The 25,124-nt window shown below is 40.4% G+C and overlaps 1 protein-coding gene across 1 annotated transcript in view; it reads right to left on the bottom strand.

Moving 5' to 3' along the window:
- Positions 1-25,124, bottom strand: part of LOC109999310 (protein kinase C-binding protein NELL1-like) — a 251,046-nt gene that overhangs the window by 18,165 nt on the left and 207,757 nt on the right. The window contains exons 15-16 of the mRNA XM_065952653.1: positions 10,100-10,195; positions 613-753 (exon numbers count right to left, since the gene is read on the bottom strand). Coding sequence (XP_065808725.1) covers positions 613-753; positions 10,100-10,195 — 237 coding nt within the window. The remainder of the gene's footprint in view (positions 1-612; positions 754-10,099; positions 10,196-25,124) is intronic.

Raw genomic sequence — 25,124 nt, 5'->3', positions numbered from 1 at the left:
ATTATGTAGGAGCGAGAAACAAAGCGGTGTAAAGAGTATTGTAAACAGCCTGTGTATGAAACGGCATCTTAATGTTGCAGCAAATTGTATGATTTGCAAGTATTGCAAATCATAAAGCGTGCAGGGTAAATATTTAGTCATCCATATAAGCATATAGCAGAGTTAAACTGGTTAATAATTGATCACACAGTTATAACTTTGGATGTACTCCATGCTCTGCACTCCATCATTAACACTGAGTCTGACAGAAAACAGGTGCTCGGTGTTTCTCTAGGTATTTATGTCCAGCACAGGCTAAAGGATCACAACACGAGTAGACACTGGAAGCACGAGGTGGATGTGTGTCCCGCATGAATATCTCATTAAAGATCATTTGCAATTACCAAAGAGGTTAAATGAGACAAAGAATGCCAATTAAGGAGCATTTTTGAGACCAGAGATAAAAGAGATTTGCAGAGGCAGCCAGGCAGGAAGTCACAGCATCTGATAGTATCCTGGTCAGAGGGAGGGGAAAAAATAGGCCTTAAGAAGCTGCAGCAGGGTGCAGCAGAGGATGAGAAGCTGGTATTACAAGCAGTGATGAGGATGTTTTTAAATTCAATGTATGCTCACCAATGCAGGAGCTCCCATCGAGCAGGTAGGAGCCATTGTCATGGAAACCACTTCTGCATTCACAGTGGTACCAGCCGGGCAGGTTGACACAGCGGGAGTGGTTGTGGCACTCAATCAGGCCCTCTGCACACTCGTCGATATCTGAGGAGACACAGACACACACACATACCGGAGCATCAGCATCGGTGCTAATTGTTTTCCTGGCAACAAAAGTGAACCTGAAAATTCACCTCATTCGAGCACTTTTTTGTCTTCCCTTTGATCTGTGCTTGCCGCAACAATTGAGGTGGGTTCAAAACGGAACATACCCCCACAACAACAGCAGAGCGGGTCAGCAGCTGCCCACACTAGACAGCCAATGTCTCTGCAGCAGCAGCAGCAGCAGTCGGGATCAACGTCTTTTCCAAATCACACCATTTGGAGTGTGTTCCCTTCATGCACCTGTCTCGATTTCTTCTTGGCACTCATTTTTCGGCTTTATTTTCTGCTTGTGGCGTGCATACACATCCCCATTCCACAGACGCCAGGTCCTCACTCCTCTACAGAGTAAATCTCTCTTATCCATAATGTATGCTGTGAGCTCTGCTACATGTGTGCAGCTCTCTCTGGCTTCCCGCTGCAACACCAGACCTGTGCACACACACTCTTTTTGGTTCAAGCATGACCTTCAGTCACACCCTCAACAGGCTCAAATGCAAACTGCAGCACAAAAAGAAGAGGTAGAGAAGTACTGCTTTTTATCGTCATGTCTTTAAATATCTCATATTGTCACTGAGGGAGGAAAACACTCATCTCAAGAAAACCATCATGATAAAGTGAAGGAGTTTGTAGCTTCAGGCCTTTTTTTAATACAATTTGAGAGGAGGTTTGTAAGCTAGCAGGGGATATGAAGTGTTTAAAGAGTGTCCTTGCAGTCTACCAAACCCTGTTTAAACATGAACAAGCTATACAAACTTTTTGGTTTTTGTTGTCTAGAAAAGAATAGTTATGGATGGATGCTTGTAAAATGCACCTATAACATCGCCTTACAATTTACTTGTTGTTTTGATGTCGAATGTAAGCGGTGAAAGTGATGATGAATGATGATCAAATAAATGAGGTGATGCCTGCGAGCTACTTCGGGCAGGCAACATGGAGCTGCATTGATTTATTATTTGACATATCTCATTCTTCCAATCACCGTAAAACATATCCTCTCAATTTGGCAGTTCCACATTTTTTTTTTCGGTCTTCCCCTCTGCTGCTCTGTCATTGCCACTTCTGTCTCATACCAGTGCTGCAGTTAAACTTTCCACCCCGCCACAAACCAGCCCAACATCCACCATCAGGCTCCAAATGGGGTTGAAGATATTATCTCATCCCTACTCAATTCTACATTTGAAATAATTCTGGGATATGTGATGAAGTCGGAGCCTAGATGGAAAACACAGACTATATTCTGCTGCTGCTATAAACAATACAAACTATTAGAAATGTGAGTTGTCTGGTATCAAACATGACCTCATGTTATCTCCAGAAAGGTGTCACCTTTCTGTACATTTTTTCGACTTTCTTTCACAGTTTTCACTGAAGCTACATAAGAATTAGCATGCAGCTTGCAGACCACTGGGAGTTGGTGGGAATGATTTAAATGTTGATATACAGGAGGGATGTTTTGAGACCACTTTACTTGTGTGACTGGATGAAGAGATTCGAGATTCATGTTGTGTTCTATAATTGTTTTTTGAATATTCTTTATTGACACTTTAATGCAAATTTTAAGCCTAAAAACCATCATAAACTGTGTTAGCAACAATCTAAAACAAAAGAAAATTTGGTAGCACTTTAAAATAAGGTGAAAATATTCACCATTAACTTAATTAGTAGCATACTGGCTGATTCTTAATAGTACCTTATTCTCCATTACCATAGTCTATAGCTACTCTGTCATTCACTAAGAGTTTGCAATCAATAGCCATATGGTCAAAATTCATGTTCAACAACGCCATCAATAAGGATTTTCTGCTTGTGGCATGCACTACTAACACGTACATGCTACTAATTAGCATGCTAATAAGCAACTAGTAAATGGTAAATATTGTGAACCTAATTTAAAGTGCTACCAAAAATTCTATATAGCCTCAATAGCATCATTTTTTAACAGTGTCACCGTCTCTTTCTAAAGACAACCAAACTGACCTTTTGATCTCATGCTATAAACACTTTCCTGCCCAGCTGTGAAAGTCAAAGTTAATACCTTCGGCCTTTCTTAAGAAACACACACAGGACACAGTACACACAGACACACACACATTTATCTCGATAGAGATAAAAGAGGGACTGAAGTCGAGCTGTTTAGCAGTGTGTGCTGTGGTTGTGCTGTTAGCCTGCTGTGCTGTAGGTAATCAGACGTGACAGCTGCAGGGAGGCCTGCCCTCTGTCAGCCTCTTAGGTCAGAGCTACACCGCAAGATTCCCCGTCTGACATCCCACTGAAACATACCGAGATTAGAGGTGACTGGTGGCTGAGAGCAGCTAACCCTTCTCAAAAGAGCAGTGCTATGTGTGTGTGTGTGTTTGTGTGTGTGCATCAGAGGATATATGACCACACGATGAGGCTTGTTATACTGCATGTTCAAGGTATTACGATTTATTCTAGCAGTGATTGGATTCCTTTGAGTTCAGTTCATTATTTATTCAAATGAAATTCTGATCCTGATTACACATGAATATTATGAATACTTATTTTAATTATACAGTATTTACACTCAATGCAATAAATGCAATGTGCAATATACTGTGTATTATTTTTGTTTTTGTTTTGTTTTTTGTTTTGCAACGGTATGTGCTTCTCTGTTCACGTGGATTGTGTACAAATTTCCCTAAGGGGACAATAGAGTGTATATTATGATATCGTATCATATCATAAATTTAAAGAGATTTGTTTTAAAGTGGGCTTGTATGAGGTACTAATAAAAAGCATATTAGCAACAGGAGATGCTGGTCGGCGAGGCCTCTTAAAGGAGAAACCGTACGAAGTGCCTGAAAGGAAGCAAGGCTATCCGTCACTGCAGACAGGGCCATTTGTACCAAATAATTTAGCTTATTTTGTTTATTTATTTTAAAGACAGAGAAACAATGATAAGTAAGTGGCTGGTGTCTCAATAAAAAGGTCATGATGACAGACATTTCCAGTCTAATACATTTACTATTGTCAAGTACCTTATACAACACCACTCCAAAAAAATCAAACTATCCCTTTAAAAACATTTACTGCCTAAATCAATGCTGTTAGATACACAATTATAAACTGTACAACTTAATGAATTAGTGTTGTGTGCCTCTCTAGTGACACGAAATGAAAGCACTGAAATTATTAAAAACCTTTCCCTCCCTACGGACCCCACCATCACAGCATCCTGTCTTCACAAAAAATGATAAAATACACAATCCTTCAATGGCTTCCAGCATAGGCCAATTTGTAACTGGAAATCAGAGGTTAAACTGTATGTATTACAGCACTAAGAATCAGTCCAGTTGTTAATTTTCCTTCTCTTATTTGAGCTTTTTGTCAACGATAATTTAGATAAAGTGTTCTTGACAAATGTGTTACAATGGCATGTTTTACAAACAGATGTTTGAGGTACAAACCCAAACAAAGATACTACATGAATACCGGATATTTAAATTAAAGGTGCACAATGACATGAATGTTCATTGTCATGCTTTCCACAAAGGGATGCTTCCAAAAGAAGGAGAAAAGACGCAAGGTTCACCTGAGGGTAAAACAAGTGAATGTGGTTGTGATAAGATCTGATTATGTATTGAATTTAATTTGTTGCTGTTTATAGTGGAAGGCAGTGAAGAAAAAAATGCAAACAGCATGTCAGATTAGCATTTCAATGAACTGAAATGAACACACTCGCAGTATAATCTTTTCATGTTTGTGATGTTTTATTCATTTGACTTTTCACGATTGCAAAGCTGTTGGAAGTGTGTGCAAATACAGAGAAAGCCGGGTGTCTTCATGTGACCCTGTAACAAACCACTCCAGAGGTCACTGTGTGATGACAGCCAACAGCTGTTCTCTGGTTCTTTAATGTTTTGTTTTTTAAAAATCACAGTCTTTATTTAGAGCTCCTGTAATTACAATGTATTACCATTATTGTTTTAACGGTTATAATTAACACATGCTGATGGCTCTAATAAAATCCAAATATCATTTCAAACATCATACTGTCTGCTGGTTCCAGTCAATTGACATGTGCTAGTAGGTGTACTTCAACAACATTGGGGGGGGGGGGGGGGGGGGGCTTCTGTGTTCTGTCATAGTGAGGATGAGGATGGCTTGCTGCTATTGTCCCCCGCCCCCCTTTCCGTGCCAGAAGCCCATAGGCCTTGTCCCGGCAGCAGAAGCCAGGCTCTTGAGTAGATGGTGCACCCCCAACCTTCAGCGAGGTGATCTGACACTACTACTATCCGCCGTCCCCGGCGCCCAGCCTTCACCATTGGACTGTGTCGCCCCCTCAACCATCGCCATCCTCATTCATGCACGGCCTGCTCCGACCTCCACCTCAGCGGTAAGGAAGTGTGAACAGGACAGCGAGGAATACAAAAGAGAAATCCTTCCTGCTAATGAACCCATATGCTCTTTTGAAAGGCGTCTCGAGATAACACTATACAAATTATGATTGATTGATTGATTGATAATTCCTTTTTATATTGCAGTGATATTTGCTTCAAGAAAATTGCAAAGTACAATAAGCTTGAGTACCCACACGCACACATACCCTCCATCAATCTATGTTACAGCAGCGGGAAGGAAAGCAGGCAGGCAGCATCCCACATTTCCCTCTGTTTCCTTCCATTGCGATGCAAACCAGAACATTTAGTACTCGTAGGGTTTTTCTCCTGCCCGTCTATGAATTTTTCCCAACGGGGGTTTGTGAAGACAATTTGACAGCGTGAACTGTGAAGAGCTGTGAGGTTTAGCTCTGCGAGGAAATGGGAATTAATCCACACATAAAGTTAAAATAATCCCCGAGCCCTCTGGTGAATCCTCTGGCCCGCTGAGCTCTACATAATTACACTTATCTCAGCCCTACTAACCCACTGAAACAGCTATCATGGAAAATGTTACATGGGCTATTTACAGTAATGTTTCCTCAGATGGAGAACAAACAGCAACCAGAGTTAGAGTTTGTTGCTACCTGATAGACTGTGACCAGTTGATGAGCAAAAAGTTAACAGCCTGTTGGATTAAAGGATCATAAGAAGTGACCTCAGAACACAGCCATACATTAATGAACATGTTGCAGAGCTGTTAATGCTACCACTAATATCAATGCATATTCTCAGTTTCCTCTTATGATTGCAAATGATCAGAATTTTGCATTTTAAATCACTTGTTTTAAACATGATAAGGTCTCTAAGAGGAGGAAGGGGATTAGTTGCACTCTCTCTCTCCCTGGTTTCCTACTCTATCCACTGTCCTATCCAATCCAATAAACATTAAAAATAATATATACTATATATATATATATATAGAGAGAGAGAGAGAGAGAGAGAGAGAGAGAAAGAGAAATAAAGACTTGGAATAAGTTTAGCCTTAATAGAATCCTAGGGTAAGTGTTAGACACCCTATTTGTAGGTGGTAAAACAAGGGAAGAGATGGATTAAAGTCACTGGGATATGTGACAAAAAGGCTGCATAATTTGATTTTAAACATTCAAAACTCGATCAATTTAGCTAAAAATCCATGTCACTACTGCAGGTTTGCAAGCAAACAAATAAAGATTATGGGCAAATATTCATTGGTATGTTAATTCAATAAAGACAGTTGATTTTGAAGATGATTATGTTTACGAATCTCCCAATTTCCTCCACACAGCCTCACAGGGAGCCCTCTCACGGCGAGTATACGATATGGTTTGATAGGATAGGATACAATACTATAGTATATGATTTGGATATGATACAATACAATATGATATGATGCGATATGATTTGGATATGATTTGTCTTCTGCAAGGGCTGCCTGCATTTAGCTTCCTCCTCAGTAGCATCATTAAATAAAAACAAAAACAAGAACAATCTACATGTAAACAGATAAGCACATAGAAGTAGATGTAATCCAACTGGATTCCAGTAAACAACATTTTAAACACGGGCCGATGAGTTTTGTTATTCTGACAGACCCTAACATAGCTGAATCTAATCTTGTCAGAGTCTGCTCTTGATGTCTGTTACAGTACATTTTGTTTGGCTGTATTACATGTTGAACTTGGCAGTGAAGAGCTGGTACTTACAGCTCAGTTTGGCTGCGCCTCAAAACTCCAACACATACTGTATACACACATCAAAGACAGCATCAGTGTTTCCCTCACTGAAGCAAACTTGTGCCAACTTATGTTAAACTCCAACCCAACCACATCCTCAGCCGTACAGCATGAGCCTCTGCATGTACCAGGGTTTGGCAAATAATTTAGCTGGCAGGCACTCCACAACGTGTGAACCGTGAGTTCATCACTGGGTCAGCTGTTCTGTTTTTTGATCCTTTGGAGAAAAAATATTTCGGAAAATAAATCCCCAAGATCTTACAGCTGATCCGTGGAAGCTCTATGAGTCCACCGTAGAAACACGAGATACCCAGAGGAGCAGATCAACGTGGGAGAAGATCAGTGAGGAGATCGACTTTGCTCCCATCGGATTTATATTTAGTTGCTCTTCACCTCCCATAGAGCTACAGTATGAACCCACAAGGGGGAGAAATCAGTGGAGCAGTGATGTGGTTTATTACACAGGAGACACGGGCAGCGTAGAGGAAGAGGGAGACGGTAGATAGAGTGCGCAGACAGACAGACGGACGGACATACAGAGAAAGAGTGACAGAGGAATAGTGACAGGTTGAGAGGGAAACAGAACACGTTGCTCACAAAGTTAAAACAAGAAGCTTCAGCTCGTACAAGAAGCCCGCGGCAAGTCTTAGACTCCAACTCAACAACCCCAAAAAGCACTGTAAAAGGACGTGGAAGTAAGGTATAGCTCCTTTCAATGCTACTCTCTTACTCTACTACCGTATGACATGAGGAGGTTGGATAATTCAGCGAGGTGATAGAATACATGTACATTTGCATTCTATAAATGTACCCATTTCTGGTTTGAAATCTCTGTTCATGTGTTATTTCCTATAATTGACCTCATCAAAGTGTGGGAACGGGAGAAGAAAAACTGGCAAGTAGATGGTTCTAATCATAGAGTGAGTAGATACCAGCTTCTGCAAATGTGATCAAGAGACGCACAGAGGTTTTGACACGGAGCGACGGACTGATTTCGCTCTGCATCACATCCACAGCTGCCTCGGGCAGCAGCCGGAGGGCCACGGGGAGGAGCCTCATTAGTGAGATGATGTGTTAGTCCTTATCTGCCTCACACTTCAGCACGTTGCCGTCTTTCCCTCCCTTTAACCCATGCCAAGTGGTTGAAAGGGAAAATCAGCAGAATCATTTTACCGATGGAATTCAGTTATTTTGATCCAATCCGACATTTTTTCAGTCATTAAAATTGAATTTGCAGCCATATTTGCAAAGTCTGGGCCAAGTAATAACATTAAGCTATGTTTGTACATGAATTTAAATTCCCAGAAAACACCACAGAGAAACGCTAATTAATTGATTGATATCTGCTGCTGTTTATTGGGTTAATTAGTCCTTGGTTGATTGCCGACTTTCATTAAATGTGTTGCACGCTGATTGCCGCTGATTACCTCTCAACACTTTAAAATGCTCAAGCTTCAGAGTATAGGCATTAGAATATCAGCTATTATAACACTGCAGAGACGTTTTGGGTAAAAACAAAGACAGGGAAGGATTTCACTTCAGTGTGACTGTCATTGTAAAATAGATAATTATGGGTTATTAAAAGAAAATGCATAGCTTCCTAGAAGTTAACCATTAGTGCACCAATAGGATCACTTTGCTGGAAAGTGTTTAGTTCTTATTCATACAGACACCGAGACATTTCTCAGTGCAATCACAGGGAGCAAACGAATTTAAGTCACTTGAAGGAAATGCATAAAAATCACCATTTCGGATAGCACTGTCATTACTTCGATGATGGTGATGCTGGAAGTCACTCATAGTATTTGATGGTGGGAGAAGTCATTGTTAATCAGTGATTCCCAAAGTGAGGCCTGTGGCGCCTCAGGGGGGCCCTGAAGGTGTCGGGGGACGGCGGCAAAATAAAAACAATGCACACTATTTTGCACTGCAAACATCCATCTATTATCTATATCGCCTTTCCCGTTGTCTGGAGACAGACTGCACTGCAAACAAAGCATGGCAAATTTTGTGAGAGTATAACATAAAGCTGACAATGAATCTACACCAGATGTCACAACTACTGAAGCAAAGACGAGGAAATATGACAAGTCTTATCTCCCCCTCAGCTTCACCTGAACAGGGTTAAAGCGATAGCTGTTGTTACATCTTAACAATGTGAAAGTTTCACGTTGCAGTATCCCTTTTAACTCTGTAAAAATCTACTTGTTAGTTTTTTTCATTTTGTAGTAACACTGAAGTGTCAGCAAAGGACTGACAGTGTGAATAGTGTTTAATTGGTATATGTTTTGATGTGTATGTTGAGGGGTGGGGGAGGGCTTGAGAATATTTTTTAGTATGCCATCGATGCCCAGCAGAAAAACGGTGAGAGTGAGGAGCAGATGAGGTCAAGTGTGTAACCTGTTATTGAATTTGAAACCATGGCAACATGCTGTAAATAGCTGACCTATGGTTGTTCTTTATCCAAGCCGGTTCGAATACTCCTGTAAAATTATACCGCAGATGAAGAAGGGGGGGGGGGGGGGGGGGGGGCAGAAGGAAAACACAAAAAGGAACAATGGGAGAAAAGGGAATTCAAGGAAGGAGGGAATAAGACAAGGAGTAAAGAAGAGTGAAGAAGAAGGGAGACTAGACAAATCAAGGGAGAAAGAGATAATGATGGTGGGTGAAAAAATGGAGGAGGAAAGAAGAAGAGGGGGGAAGAAGAGCAGAGGAGGAGAGCGAGGGCATGCAGGGAAGGGATGATTGAAGAATGTAGGAAATAACAAGGTGGTAAAAAAAAGAGGGATAAAAGGGGTTAAGAAGGAAAGAAGATGGGAAAGAGGAAGATGGGAATGGAGATAAGAATAAGGGAAGGGGAGGAGGAATAAAGACTTAGTAGTCCCTTTTTATGGCTTTCCAGGAATCCTCATTCTCTGCAGAAGCCAATTTAAACACAGGGTTTCACAGATGGAGTGTGTGTGTGTGTGTCAGTGTGTAAGTAATATTGAGTGAATGCAAGAAAGAAAAAAAAGGGGCTACTGCTGACCATTCCTCTAACGTCAAATTTAAAAACTCTCAAAGAACAACATGCTGTCACCCCACCTTGCCCCCGCTTCCACTCCTCCTCAGGGGGGCAGGGGGACAGATGAGGGGGCAGGCGGGTTCAAGCTGGAGATCCTTGGGTCTTACCTGTCTCACAGCGGAGTCCCGTAAACCCGGAGGGACAGACGCACGTGTTGGGAGACACACAGGTCCCTCCACTCCTGCAGCCCTCCTCACAGAACGCTAGAAAGAGAAAACAGAAAATGTACGAGTTCAATTTCTCCTCATATCCGGGATATCACAGCAGAAGCAGAAACACATAAAAAAAAAAGCATTGAACTTCTGTCGTTTAAGGTTTCATGAAGGCCTTACAGCGTACAAAGTGGCTCCCCTGACGATTTTTTAAAAGCAGTTTAACAGTTCTGGGAGGAAACAAGTGTCGCTTTTTTGTCATTCACAAGGGTTTATAAATGGTGTTTTTATGTTTCTCTATGTATGTGTGTGTGTGTGTGTGTGTGTGTGTGTGTGTATATGTGTGTGTGTATGTGTGTGCACTTGGGATGTGGAGTACTGCAAAGGAACCTGATAAAATATTTTCACAAGATCTGAAATGATAAAAATGTGCAATGAAAAGACTTCACTTCTCACCAAGGAAAAGAGGAAATCTGCCTTTTTTTAACAGTGACATCACATCACATCATCCACAGCTCACAGCTATAACCTGAACCTCCTCAGATTCATTTTTTTTGGTGCTTTATTAAAAACGCCTGATGGGAAATTTGTCTTCAAAAAGGACATCAAATGATAGGCTGTTGGGAGGGTGGAACAGAAAATGCACCGTGGGTAAGAAGAATGTTCTTCAAGAGAGATTTGCAACGGTGCTGCCGCTTTACACACGATCAAAGTTCTCAATTAGAACCTTGGTTTGTCTTCAAATGTCTAGTTTCCATTTGTAGTTGAAGGGCTACACTGTCAAGTAAGCAAGTAATGAACATCATCAGCAACACATGCTCTAGTTAGCGAGGTAAAAAAAGAAAGGTCCTGTTCAATCTTCAAAAAAAACATTTATTTTTTTAAGGTGCAACTGTTTGTCAAGAGGCTTAAAAAACCACCTCAGCTCCAGCTCTAAGCCTGTCGTTAGGCTGACTGAAAGTTATAGGGTGAAACAGCATTTCCAGCATGGCCTTCAATGGGACCCTAAAAGCCCCAATTCCGAGGCAAGACCGAGATCACCAAGACTGATCTCGAGTTCTTCAACACTAATTAATGAGATATTAAAATGGAAGTCTTATTATCAGCGAGAAAGTCTGGCCCAACCCGGTTGCTGATTGCTATAACAAGAGGTCAACATTGACTTTTGGTTTTACTCTTTTGATCCACCATTATGTCGCTTGACTACAACAGCGTATCAAAACAATGAATTGGAGGACGGCGTTTGGAAATGATGCTAGAGGGATACCTTCTGCGCCTTAGTTTGAAGCATTTAACCTCTAAGAGTGGTCATTTGTGCAAGGCTCAAAGTGAGAATGGATCTGCTTAACCCACGGAGAACAGCATACTGTAGCTCTGTGGCTCTGAGAAGCTCTTTTAGCTAGTAGCTCATTTTTCATCAGCTGTACAGCACATTGACTGTAAAGGTCAAAAACATCCAACCTGTTTCAAGCAGCAGGCAAAGTCAACAACAGGCTTGTGAAGACCTGAAACATTCCTGCAGATATAAAGAGAAAGATTTGTTTTTGTTATAAAGAAAGTAAATATTGGCTTTACAGTGCACTCATTAGTCGGAAAAAAACAGATTGAAATGAATAATAGTGCTGCACTTTTTTGCCAGTGTTATGAAAGTTTTAATTATTCTCCGTGGCCTTCCTTTGGAATCAAACCTGATGTAGAAGCAGCACATAATGCAGCAGGGGGACTTGTTATTTGAACCCTGTTATGTGTGAGCTGTACTGGCAGAGAGCAAGTGCACAACTGAACTGAATAGAATTTCTCTTTTTGAAAACCTTGTACAAGTGTGACTGCACAAGGATGCAACAGATTTTATTATGGACACTAAAGCTCAGCTCCAAGGGAAGTGGACTTCTTTTGTGTGGCATAATCATCATGAGGACAGCACAAGCACTTTGCAGAGCTCCACATTCAACCAAACACGCATTCATAAGCTGATGTAAAGAGCTTATGTCACGAGCAGATTCAAGTTTCAGTGTCAAGGACGAGCTGCTCCACCACCTGAGCTGCTGTTGTGCCACTCTCAAAAGAAATGTGATAAAATCCGAGCATGCATGGATTTTCTGTGTCAAATTTTCCCCCTTGAAACTGATTTTCATAAGGGCCTCTCTTTACAAGTAAGAGGCCCTGGCACCTGGTCCTTAAAACTTAACAACAGCAGATTAGCTGAAAGTACTTTCCCCAAAGTATCGACCTAAGTGTTCAACCAATCAGGACAACACTTAAAACTACCTGGTTGAAGTTAGGGAAAGTTAACCTTCATGGCAAAACAAACCAGCTTTGACAATACATGGGTTACATTCTGTCTCCATCGAAAGAGGCTTACACTTTTTGATGCATACTCATCCACACCTACTTTACACATCTTGCATAAAATATATGCCTTGTCATACCAGAAGGTGCCACAGTAACATTTACTGGCGCAGGGCAGCTCACTGCCGCCTGCCGTTACCATAGCAACCAGTTATGTTCTTGGGGCCACCTGCAACTTGTTGTAATGTTACATTCTGTTAAGAGGATTAATTGAGTTTACCCAATAAGATAAGATCAAACAAATGTAATTCATATAATTTTTTTTTTTCAATTTATCTGTGACAAACTGTGTTTTTTTTTACTCACGCCTAGGTCCATTACTGGCTATGCGGCTGGAGAGGAAAAAAATGTGTTAAAGAAACATGACTGCACTAAAACAAAAATCTGTATTTACAGATTCTGAATAATACTGCAGAATCTGTCGATGCGCCTTACACCGTGCAAGCGTTATAAATTGTGTCACGCTGCTAGGACACTCCAATAGGAAACATTTTTTCCCCTGACGCTCGCTCACGCTTGTGCAGCTGGACAGGCTGCAGAACCAATAAGCAGTTTTCTAACATACATTTAGCTGTAATCAAAGTCAATGAACAGATCTCTGAAAATAGGTCGTGTCTGGATATCCTTTATCTTTAACAGCTGGCAACACTAAAATACCAAAGATCAGCTGTTTTTCCCAGAGGCCAAACTGTTTTTGGACAACTGAGTGGATAGTTTCCAAGATCAGCACCAAGTAATAACTACAAACTGCCTCTTAGAGAAGAAGAAATCGCTGGTAACATGTGATAAATGCTATGAATCTTTGACGTCTCTGTGTTTGCAAAACATGTTTGTGAGGAGCGTTGGCAGGAGTTGATCCTTTAAATAAAACATACATTATTTTTACACCCGTCCAGGAGTTGACAATTATTGAAAATAAGGTCAACTATCCTACTCTGATGTGCCATATTTAGTAATTACCCGTCATCCGTCAGATTGGGAGAATCTGTGTACAACCATCCCTGCACCTTCCACTGGAAGCAGGCTGGCAGTCTAAATGACTGTGATTTGTTCTCTGTGTGTGTACATGGTGCAATGCCTCGACATGGCTGAGACAAACACACAAAAGGAGAAGGGGCAGGTTGAGGAGAGCGGGCGGAGAGATTCACTGCTCAGAATAAAAGGAAGAGTGAGTGCAGAGAGCGACAGAGAGCGGGAGAGAATTCAGCCAGTGTTTAAAGGGAGGAGGATTAAACCAAAAAAAAGAGGGCAGACTTAATTGAGCAAGTTCATTAAATAGAAATTACTTGAGTATTTCTAAGCTTAATTAGCGACAAGATTTGACAGATGAGCCTTAATGGGCTGAGAAATCTATTTATACATCCAGTGTGTGTGAGTTCAATATCTGCGGGTGTGTGTAATGTATGTGTGGTAGCTTATCTCCCAGTGGTTTATGAATCCAAAGAAACATAAATTATCTGTGTAAATGATCACTCTGTTGTTTACAAAAAAAAGTGCTAAATATACAAACGAATGCTGAAGTGCAATAAATAAAATCAGAGTCCCATGCCAGAAGCTATTAGAGCTATTAATTTGACTGGTTCCACTATTTAAGAAGTTCTATCAGGCCCTCATTAGGAGCCTGATTGCCTCTGTACTAATAAACCTCACACTAAAAATTAATTACACTTATATTGACTCAATCTATCTCCAACTCTAATTATCATTTCACCACCATCAGCATAATGTAGCCTGCCTGTCAAACAAATGACTCCCAAAGACGAGGGGAGTTCTCACTGGGTATGTACTCTACGACCCCCAATGATAATCATTTAAAAAAAAAAAAATCAATGCTGCTGGCAACACAATTTTCATATCTAAAGACAACCCCGTATTTCCAGTTGCCTCCAGTATTTTATTCACGACAGAATGGAAGAAAAATGTTATGTGAGTTTGAATTCATACCATTAGCGTTTAAGTATCTGCTCTGAAGCTCTATACAAAAACAATGCTGCTCACAGATATAAAGCCTGTAGCTGCGCAATAACACTTATTTTATACGATAACCTGCTCTTACAGAGCACCTCTTCTAGTCTTCATACCACTTAAAGGCACTTTACAGTACACTTCAGAATTCACTCTTTCTCTCACAAGTTCATGCAGTACAGCCGCGTTCACACAAAAACGATCCACTGAAAACAAAATAATTTCTTGTTGCTTTTTTTAAAAATAGATCCGCCTTCAGACCACAATATTTTGATAAGAACCGCCATGCACATGGATCAAAAACAACTTAAAACCCTGTAGTATATATACCAGGCCACTAGTTGGCGGTGTGACTTTAATTGACATATTCTCCCTGCTATAGAGTGTTGAGGTGTAAACTTACAAAATACAAAAATGGCTGATACACAAGTGTTTTTGCGGGCATAAGATTAGTTGGGATTGCTCCTTCCTGTTGTCCACACTTACTTGCCGCTAAGGTCAGTGGCGGTTCTAGACCACTTTTACTGAGGGGGCCAAATTTGGGCCAGATGTTTTGTCAGAGGGGAATATAAAACCCAGGTGAAAAATAGACAAAGATGATCGCTTTAAAAATATATATATATTATGCCAAATAATAGCGCACATCATTAAATACCACAACATAAAATACCATGATTTATATTTGTTTCAGTAACAGAATTTAATACTAGATTGTGAGTCCGGTTGTTGAGTTAAATACTGTGTATGTGTTATTAGGGGGGCTCTTCCTTGGAGGGGCGGCCACAGGGGGGGGACCAAGCTCAGCGTTACAGGTGCAGGTGGTCCCTGTTGGCCCCTGCCTAGAACCACCCATGGCTAAGGTGGAGGTCTGAGCAGGCCGTGCATGAATGAGGACGGTGATAGTTGTGGGGATGACACAGTCCGATGGTGGTGGCTGGTTCATCCAAACTAAGGTCACAGTGGCAAAGACCTGATGTCATACAAGTCATAGTTGTACTTGCAGTTGACAAGCCTGCAGGTAAACTCTGGCTGTGGTGTGCTTTATTGTCTACCTGATAGCGATTTGGGTCACATTCACCAATTCAAGTAGAGATGAGGAGTAGACAGTGACAACAAGATAAAAATCTCTTTGCTCGACCTTTGAGAGTGTAAAGTCGAGAGGGGATTTTTTCCGAGGTTTTGCTGCTGTTAAAAACAATGAAGCATTTTTTTGTTTTCACATTATGACGGAATACAAAGTCAAAAGAGGCGGGTGTATCTGCAGTGTATTCTATTTATTTTTTCTCTCCTGTGGTTTTAGGATTATATCTTCAAACCGGAGCCAGGTGTTGTAGGATGCTATCTCACTCTACTGTTGCAGAGAAATATATCTCACCTCCCCAAACTCTTTAATCTCACCACAGACTTTTACAAAGAATCCCACCAACACTGCGCCTGCTGCCTTCGTCTTCCACAGCTCTTTGTATGCCTTGTATCAACTCTTATTCGCAATTTTCTTCCCATTACGGCTGTCCATTTCCGTCCTCTGCTCCATCTCCATATAATAATATGAGGACCCCCGCTACAGCATCAAATAGCCTGTTCTGGGGGGGGGGCGACTGGCACGCGTTCATTGGCCTCCTTCCTGTGACCTCCAGCTAAACTATCTTGCTGCTTAACTGAGCCTGTTGCTGACTCGTGACTTCCCGTGACATGCTTATATCCACAGATTTGCTATTTGAGTTTCCCATTATGGACCTAGATTGCTTTCCAGTGGGTGGCGAGAATGGAATCATTCCACTCGGTGCCGTTGCTAACAGCCACATTCACGGTCATTGGGTGTCCAAGGATCCATCCCAGAATTAAGAGCGGGGATATCACAGAGGAAGCCGATGGATATTCTGTAAATTCAAATATGAATGAAAAGAGAGAAAAAAGGCTTTTCAATTCTTTAGAACATCACTGTAATAATAGTAAGGGCTCCGTGTCCTGCATCAAGACTTTGTTATTCCTGAAGATGAAATTATCTCCAACAAAGCTGAATTTGCAGGAATTAAGCAGCATTTTTGCAAAGAATTGGCCGTAATGTTGGAGGACATGGCAGGCTTAATATGCTAGGATCACTCAATTAGTGTCTTAATGTACCACCACATCAAGGTTACAGTGGTCAGCTCTTGTTTCCCTTAACGGTAAACTCTGGGAATTAACAAAAAGGGAACAATTAATGAACAATTACCACTGCTCTGATACGCACTAAATCTGGATGAAAAACATCCAATTCGCTGTGTGATCAAAAGGATGTTTTCGCCTCTTTTCTACATTTAGAAAGCAAAATGCATGGCTGCCAATTTGGGAAAACAGTGACAGATGGGATATTTCTTTTGAATTCGATCATCTTTTGAAGTAATCTACCTGAGGATGTATCAATCAAAGTGATGAAGCCTCAGAGATTGTTATCCTCTTTTAGCAGATGGTTTTATGACACATTTAATAGATCAGTCTCACATGAATTGGCCATGATTATGCTTTTACACATCTTCCTGGAACTTAAAAAAATAATAATGCTTATCTCGTAAAACAATTACGCTTTGTGTTTCTACTTGTCTGACTTACAGGATGTAAACTTTGGCCATTGACCTGCCATTGGGTGGCTGTACTTAGTGGTGCTCTCCTTCCCCTGACCTATCTAGTAAGTTAGTTGAATTCTTAAAAACATTGCTGAAATTATGAATTGTACAATAAGGCAAGCATTTCTTCTTTCCATGTGTCTTAAACATCTTTATGTTTTATGAGGCTTTCTTGTATTATAGCCACTTAATGCCAGGCTCCACTTTTCCCAATGCAGAGCACCACCAGCAAACACTTCCTCCACTTCTTGCAAGCAAGGCTGCATCCTAGGAGTGGAGCGGCCCAAGCAAAGGTATAGGTCTAGCTGTGCAAAACCATAAGGCTCATAGATGGTTCTATTTTTAATGCAACATTTAGTGTATTGTAAATTGTACTTGTGTTTTTGCTGCTGTCTGTCTTGACCAGGTCTCCCTTGAAAAAGGGGTTCTTAACCTCAATGGGACCAACCTGGTTAAATAAAAATAAGAAAATAAAGAAAGGCTACAAGTCTTTTAATTCCATGCTTAACCTAATTATGTATGATGACCATGCACAAGAAGTGCGTGGAGGTGTCATTCAGTAATCAATCAAGACCATTACGGACAGAAAAAGACAGCAATGATATTTGGGGTATTTCTGATATTATTCAGTCTGGCTCAGACGGTTTGGCTGGTTATGCTCTGTACTACCTGAAGGACAGTTCCCTTTGAAGATAGTGACAGCCGTAACGGAGGGCAGAGTCCGTTTGGATTGTATGGCTTCACATCTGAGTAGCATTTAAGCACTGCTGACATGTTTCTTTCCAGCCAGTCAGTCTCACCAACCCTAACTCCAGCTGCAGCAACAAGCTCTCAATAACCCACAGTAGACAAAGCAAAAATCCATTACTGCTGCTTTTAAATACAATAAAACACATCACAGAGCGCTTCTGAGCACAGCGTCAATTATCGGGAAGCGTCAATAGCTTCCTGATAATGGACTCTAAAGCCCTTGTTCCCCTCCATCTTTCACTCCCACAAACCTGATCTCAGAGGACGGAAGAGGCCTTTCCCGCTCGTCTCTCTCTGCAGTGTATCTGTATCTGCCAAACCTCCCCGCTAATGAATGCACAGCAGCCGCCTCAAATGCAGAGTTAGATGTCCACTGTCAGCCTGCGAGGAAGAGCTGAGCAGACCAGAAACTCAGTTAAAGAAATACTTAACACGATCCCATTTGCTCATACAAATGCCTCACTTTGTTATGCATCAGAGTAGAGGCAGTTCACCCTTGGCTGTACTCTCTGTTGGGCATTCACCGAACATCACAGATAATGACCGCACTTACAAGACAATAAGGAACCGGGCCAGACGGTCGGCATGGATTAAAGACGCATTAAGGGAGATTTTTACTGCCATAATGTATCTGCAGAGGGTTGAAAGGGTGGTTGATCAATACCACTGACAAGACAATTAATTCTACCAGGTGCTTTCAGAGATTTCTCGCTCTGGAACGAACCTCCACACATTTCAAACCGCTCAAGGCTGGAGGGCTGGAGTGCTACCATAGCGCACGCGCGAGGGATCAACAGATAGACCCGTGTGGATGTCTTCACATTACAAAGCCATTCCAGGAATGAGTACAGGACCTATTACTGCATCTTTATTGTTGTGTTGAATGATTTAAGGCCGTTTCGGCCAGGCATTACTGGCCAATCTTTGCGGCTGTAAAATCTATTGGTGTTGCTGGATTACATTTGAGGTTACATAAAGAGCGAGTGCGAGGATTACATGGCAATAAATACTTATCATTCCCATGATTACTGAGTATACAATGACATAATTAAAAACAAGAAAAATATTTTTTTCACTGAAAATATGTTGTCTTACTATATTACCTAATTTGGCAAAGATGGCCCATATTTTTTGTGATCAGTTTCAACTACTGATGTTCTTAGGACATTCATCTCAAAGTCGGTTGAACGCATATTTCAATTAGGCTTAGTTAGCTAGACCAAAGTCAAGACAACGCTCGAAAACAGTCAAAATAGAGCTAAATTACAGCAAAACACAGGATTTAACCTGACACAGCCCAAATAACATAATCTCAATTTTCATGAGCAACATACTTCCAAATGTCCAGGTGTTGGACAAGATGCAATCTGTCCCAGTGCTGGTCTACGTCCAGGTAGTAGAGTGCAATGGCAGTAGCCATTAATAGGAGATACAACCCTGGCTAGCGGCGGGCAGCTGCTAAGTCAAAACATTTGACGGGCAGGCCTGAATTGAGAAAAATAATAAAGTGGTGTAAGCTAGAATGGTTTCCATCCATTTCTCTAATTTTGACAACCTCAGAGCATCTTTGGAGCCCCCCTTTGGGAGCCTGGACCCAGAAAAATTGTTTTATGGATTAGTACTTATTGTGCCGACTAGCAAAGTTGACGACATTTCAGTGTTTCTTCAGCTAATCGCAAACTCCACAATGCTTTTTGTTTAAGACAAACTACACATCAACCTTACAAAACCCGGTTATACGGCTACTATTCCATCATACATGAGCGAAAATAGTGTCCACAAGACACCTTCAGATCACTGTTGAGTTCAGAGGCAATAGGAAAGCAGGAGCTCAGTAACATGTATCCGTCCATGGCAGAAGCGCCGCTCAAACAAACTTCAAGGCTAAATAAAAGGCACCATCTAGTGACATCACTCCCCTGGTAATTTAGCATCTCAGTGTGTCTTAAAGGTATATTCCACAATTTCAGCTGTTACAATAGCCAGAAGAAGAGTTTAGATATTGGACTTACATTCCTATACATACTAACTCCACTCTGAATAAATGTGCATGTGGTGTTTCTACTTTATGTGTAAATAAACATCTATGCACAGAACAGATGGTGACGTTGTGTTTGAAGATTGTTTCCATTTCCTCTTGCCAAAAGAAATATATAAATACCGTGAAATAAAGTTTTATTTCATAAGGTTTATGTTTAGGGTCAATGAACTTTTAAGTCTAACTTGAATTCTTACTTCATTATTCAGTTGGCAATAACATAAAGCTAGAATACATTTCAGCATGTCTGTGTGGGAGATTGATTGTATATAAATGCTACAGTATGTGAAAAATGTACATTAAATTAGTTTGGAGAATATGAGTTCATAATAAAATGGGTCATTGCAGGACTGTGCATAAATAGAAACAAAAAAACTAAAAAAAGCTAAAACAGTTTCTTTGTTCGGGGAGGTTTTTTGTGTTTTATGTAAAATAATCATTTTCAAAGAAACAACTGAAAATATATTTAAAAGATTAAAATATTTATTTATCTCACACTTTCTTTGGATTGAATCAGATTGAGTGTGGCGAACATTAGCTGGCTGTTCACGCCACCTCTGGATGATTTTATTTGTTTTCATCTGTGGTAGAGTCGCGGGGGCATGAACCTATGGGAGCGGCGGGGATGGGAGGAGCTGGGACGTCCTTGGCAGCTGGATGTGAGGAGCTTTCATAACCGAGAGCGATTCCTCCTTTCTGAATCCATTACTAAGACACACACAGGTAGGCAGCTGACGACACTGTTTTCTCAAACCGCCGCTGTCATGATGTGAATTTGATTTTATGGTGCCGATTTGGCCAAAAAGTTTATGTTGTGGATTTTTTTATGGGGGAAAAAATGAAAAAAATATTTGCATGATGACTGATCATGCTTATCTGTAAGTTTTCACTATCTATTTATATTTCTCTGGATCATTTACATTTCTTTATTTTTTTCTCCACTTTTATAAACCATTGACAATGTTAAGATAAAATCAATATAATACGATTTTGGATAATTTTTGCTGCATTTTTGGTTGCAAACACATTTCTCTGGCTCAAGCTTTCATGAAGTCTCTCTCTCTCTCTGTGTGTCTCTCTATTCAGTGTCTGTGTGCATGTGTGTCCCTCCAAATTTCCTGTTGGCAGAAACACTGAACTAATTAGCTGAAGAAACCTTGATATCAGATTCTAATTAACACACACACACACACACACATAAATGCATCCCAAATAACACACTGATATCACAGATGTATAAAAGGCTGATGACATCATCTGCTCGGATGTGGCACTTCCTGAATGACACACTAACTATAAGTTGGCAGGTTTAGTCTGCAGTGGATATATTTTTCAGTATACTGTATACATCAGCTATTTTTCTTTTCCTATGACTGTTTTGCTGTCAGCACCCTGTACATATGTCAGCAGGCTTTCATCACACTGAAGATTTTTGCATATGAATGGATGGATGAGAGTGCCAGAGTTGCAGGAATATTAAACCATATCCGTGAGATATTATGAACATTAGTGCTGTCAGAAAAATACTGAGAATGAACAAAAAATGGATTTTGCAAGTGTTTCTATTATTCTTTGTCCCACTTTTATTTGAGGAACCATCATAGTCAAAGTTTGAGAACTAAAGTTCCTATAAATGTGTTGCTCTAAGGGATACAACAAGAAAGGCATAATGTTCTCTGTAGAGTCAGTTTGTAACGTAGGCTTACACTAGAGTCCTGCTTTTATTTATCAAATATTTGTTTACATTATGACAGGTTAGAACCAGTAAAGGTGGAGATATACTTGCTTTAAGCTAAGCGTATGCATATGCGTGATCGCTTCCCTACATGTTTGCAGCGTCAGCGGTGAATGTCCTCAAAAATTAAGGCGGCACGGATGCAAAAAAGACAGTATGCACATGACTAGTAGGGGCAGTGTAGAGGATATGGTAAATGGACTTAAGCTTGTATAGTGCTTTAATTAGGCTTAAGACTACTCAAAACACTTTTACACCGCATGTCACACCTACACATTCACACCCATTCACACAGTGATGGCAGAGGCTGCTATGTAAAAGGCAGAAGTTGCCATCAGTATTAAGTAATCCAATTCATGCACATTCATACGCTGCTGCCAAAGCAGCAGGAGCAACTTGGGGTTGAATGTATTGCCCAAGGACACACCGGACATTTGGCGGAAGGAGCCTCGACCAAATGATCCGCAGCTTCCCGTATGAAAGAAGGGATGTGACAGCAGCAGGGACAAGACAAACAAACTACTACAACTAAACTAATAAACCAAGTCCATAATCATCCACGTCTGAATGTGGAGTCACCACCTCAGAAACCCACTGGTAATATTCAGACTGGACCAACTTGATCCACAAAACTAAAAATGTGATAAATTCTTAGTAGATTGAGATATTAACAATGGAAAAAAAATATCATAAGAATTAGATGTATGTATAAGATTTGTCCATTTGTTACGGCAAATGACCCTTAAAGCCTCTCTCTGTCTTAAGAAGTGAACTTTCCTGTATAAAGTCTCAAATATTGAGGTCATAAAGTTTCAAGAAGGTCAAGTTTAAAAGCTTGAATAAACAAGTAAACCTCTTATTTTTTAGTGAAATAACAATGAAGTCTGAGATGAAAGTGTCACCTTATGTGTTGTTCTTCATAAAGCAAATTACAAGAAGTGTGATATGGGTACTCTTATTACAAGTCTGGAATAAAATGTAATAAGTAACAGGGCCACATTTTAAGGAAACATCCCCTACAGTGACTGAGCGTAAACATTATTGGACTACACCAGCTCAAGTTTCAAGGCATTTTCCGAGTCAATTCTTTCCTCTACTTGTCTCTCTGTTATTTATGTGTGTGCCTCTGTGTGCCTCTGTGTGTGTGTGTTTGTGTGTGAGCAGCCTGCAGCCTGCCATAAATCAGTCAGGGCCCACAGATCTGAACTAAAGTGTTTTGGAGCTTTGGAGCCTCTGGGCTTTGTGCTTTTCAGTCCCAGTCAAAACCCCATCTGTGTTTGAAAGCAGAGATTTCTCTACCGCAGCTATGTACGAGGTGAATTTCTTTTTGCTTTGAGTGCGGCTTGCAAATTACATTTTGCCTAATTTTGAGAGCAAGGGCGACACATTTGCTTCTGAGGAAAATTAGTTTTCTTAAGATTTGACTCAATTAAGGAGAAGGCATCTAGAGATATTAGTTTAATATGAGATTCTGAGCACAACTTTATCTGAAGCTAAATGATACTTTTTTTTTTTTACCATACACAAACATATTCAGAGTTTTACACTTGTTCTTATTAGGCAAGAACATCAGGTGAACGTTGCCAGCTTTTTTTTAATTCACTTTTACAAAATATGAGCAAACCCTGAAGCTATAACATTTCTGAGATATAAATAGTAGATTACTGCCTGTTCATGGTGGATCCCACTTCTCGCCCATTGAAAACTAATATCACCACATCCCTCCAAGGATGGACATCATCCCCTGAACGCAAACAAAACATCTAGTGGCACAACAATGACAGAAAGTTTTGTTATGTCTTGGATAATTTTCCAAATTGACCAAATCCTAACCCTAAGGTCTGTGGAATTTATATGAGATGCACAGATGTTAGAAACGATGATGCACAGACATAGAAACAATACACTTCAGCACAGTAAAGCTGTTTGTAGTCTGCACAGTAAAGATGTATTTTAAATAAATGATGTACATTGTTGCTTCTCTGAAATCACCCTCCAACTGTGTGGAAGAGCCCATTTCAGATTATGTGTTCCCACGCAATAATTACCAGAAGCTTCGTGTTAAACCCGAAGTGAAGGTGCTTTAATAGGCTGTTTGTCTAATGGTCACTAAATGCAGGCTTACAACAATGGTAAGTGAAATGGAAAAATAACAGAAGAGGTCAAAATAATGAGCCTGGATGGTATCTGTGGGTGACAACTTTCCAAATAATTATTCCATGAGAAAGATATTAATGTTGAAAGAAGGGATCTACTTAGGTACTCAGGGTGCATTTGCAAGAGAGACAGCTGTCTCAGCCAATCAGAGTCAACAATGGCGCTTGCTGTGTCCTCGCACAACCCTTAGCTCCAACCAGGCACAATCCAGGATGCATATAAATCTCCACAAGACGATCACAAAACAAACTCTGGACTACAAATCATCTCTTCAGACAAGAGGTCGGGCGTTCCCAGCCTTTCGGAGGGTCCCCATGGGAAATATGAGGAATACATGGAAATGAAAGGGGACAAACCAAAACAATTATGGGTTACAGGAAATGTAATGTTTTAATAATTTCTGCAGCATACAGGACACTAATGATCCTCCTAATGTATCCGTCTGACATGGCAAAAAAGCCTGTTGTTAAAAAAGCTGTCAACCGTCTGTGATCAGGGAAAACACGTGGCTTCAAATGAAGAGATTACAAGTTCAAAGACTTGGGGACAACAATGATATCTTACATCTCAATTGCTAAATCTCTACCGTTCCAGTGATTTCTAAAGTTAAAGCATGCTTGAACCCTTGAACCTCTTCGTACCTTGCTTTTGCATAAGTGGAGATAAAAAGGAGCACAAGAGAAAAAAGGCCAATGAAACCATAAAATCACAGATAATATGAGTACTTAGCATAACCAGACTTAAGAATTTAAAAGCATTCTTCCTGAGAAGCTTTTGAGCCATTAAATTCTCTGTTTCATTACTCTCCCTTCAAACAGACTCAGACACCATACCTGGTGATTACTATTAGAAACAGTGACAGAGACATTTTAAAGTCTTTTTAAATGAAGCCTTAATCTTAAATCAGGGGCTAGTCTCATGTGTCCCTGCAGCCACCCACCTGTGGAATATCTGAATGTGATATATCTTGAATATCTAAATATATTCAATGCTTGTTATTTATGTTTTTAGTGCTGCCTGTAACAAATTGCCCTTTGGGGATAGTAAAGCTATCTTTAACTATCATCAGAGCATAGTGCGACTACCCAATGGGGAGACATCCCTGTAGGCTGGGTTGACGACTAATAACCAAAACCATATCAGCCTATAAGATCTATCACATAATCAATGCTGAACAGGCTACCTAGGATACATTGATGGCCATTTTGGACAACTGCTGCCAAGGAAATGAAAAGGACGTATTGACAGTAATTTTAGATTTTCATTGTTATCCATAAAGCAACAAAGTAATTGAAAACTGAATGCTTACCATTGTAAAATAAGGACCACAACTCCATTGTAGACCATTTTATAACTTAGTTTGGTTGTGAAATCTTTATA

This window comes from Labrus bergylta, chromosome 3 (genome assembly GCF_963930695.1).
Source record: "Labrus bergylta chromosome 3, fLabBer1.1, whole genome shotgun sequence".
Taxonomy (NCBI): Eukaryota; Metazoa; Chordata; class Actinopteri; order Labriformes; family Labridae; genus Labrus; species Labrus bergylta.
The sequence above is the reverse complement of the archived record's forward strand: the minus strand, read 5'-3'. Positions and strand labels throughout refer to the sequence as shown.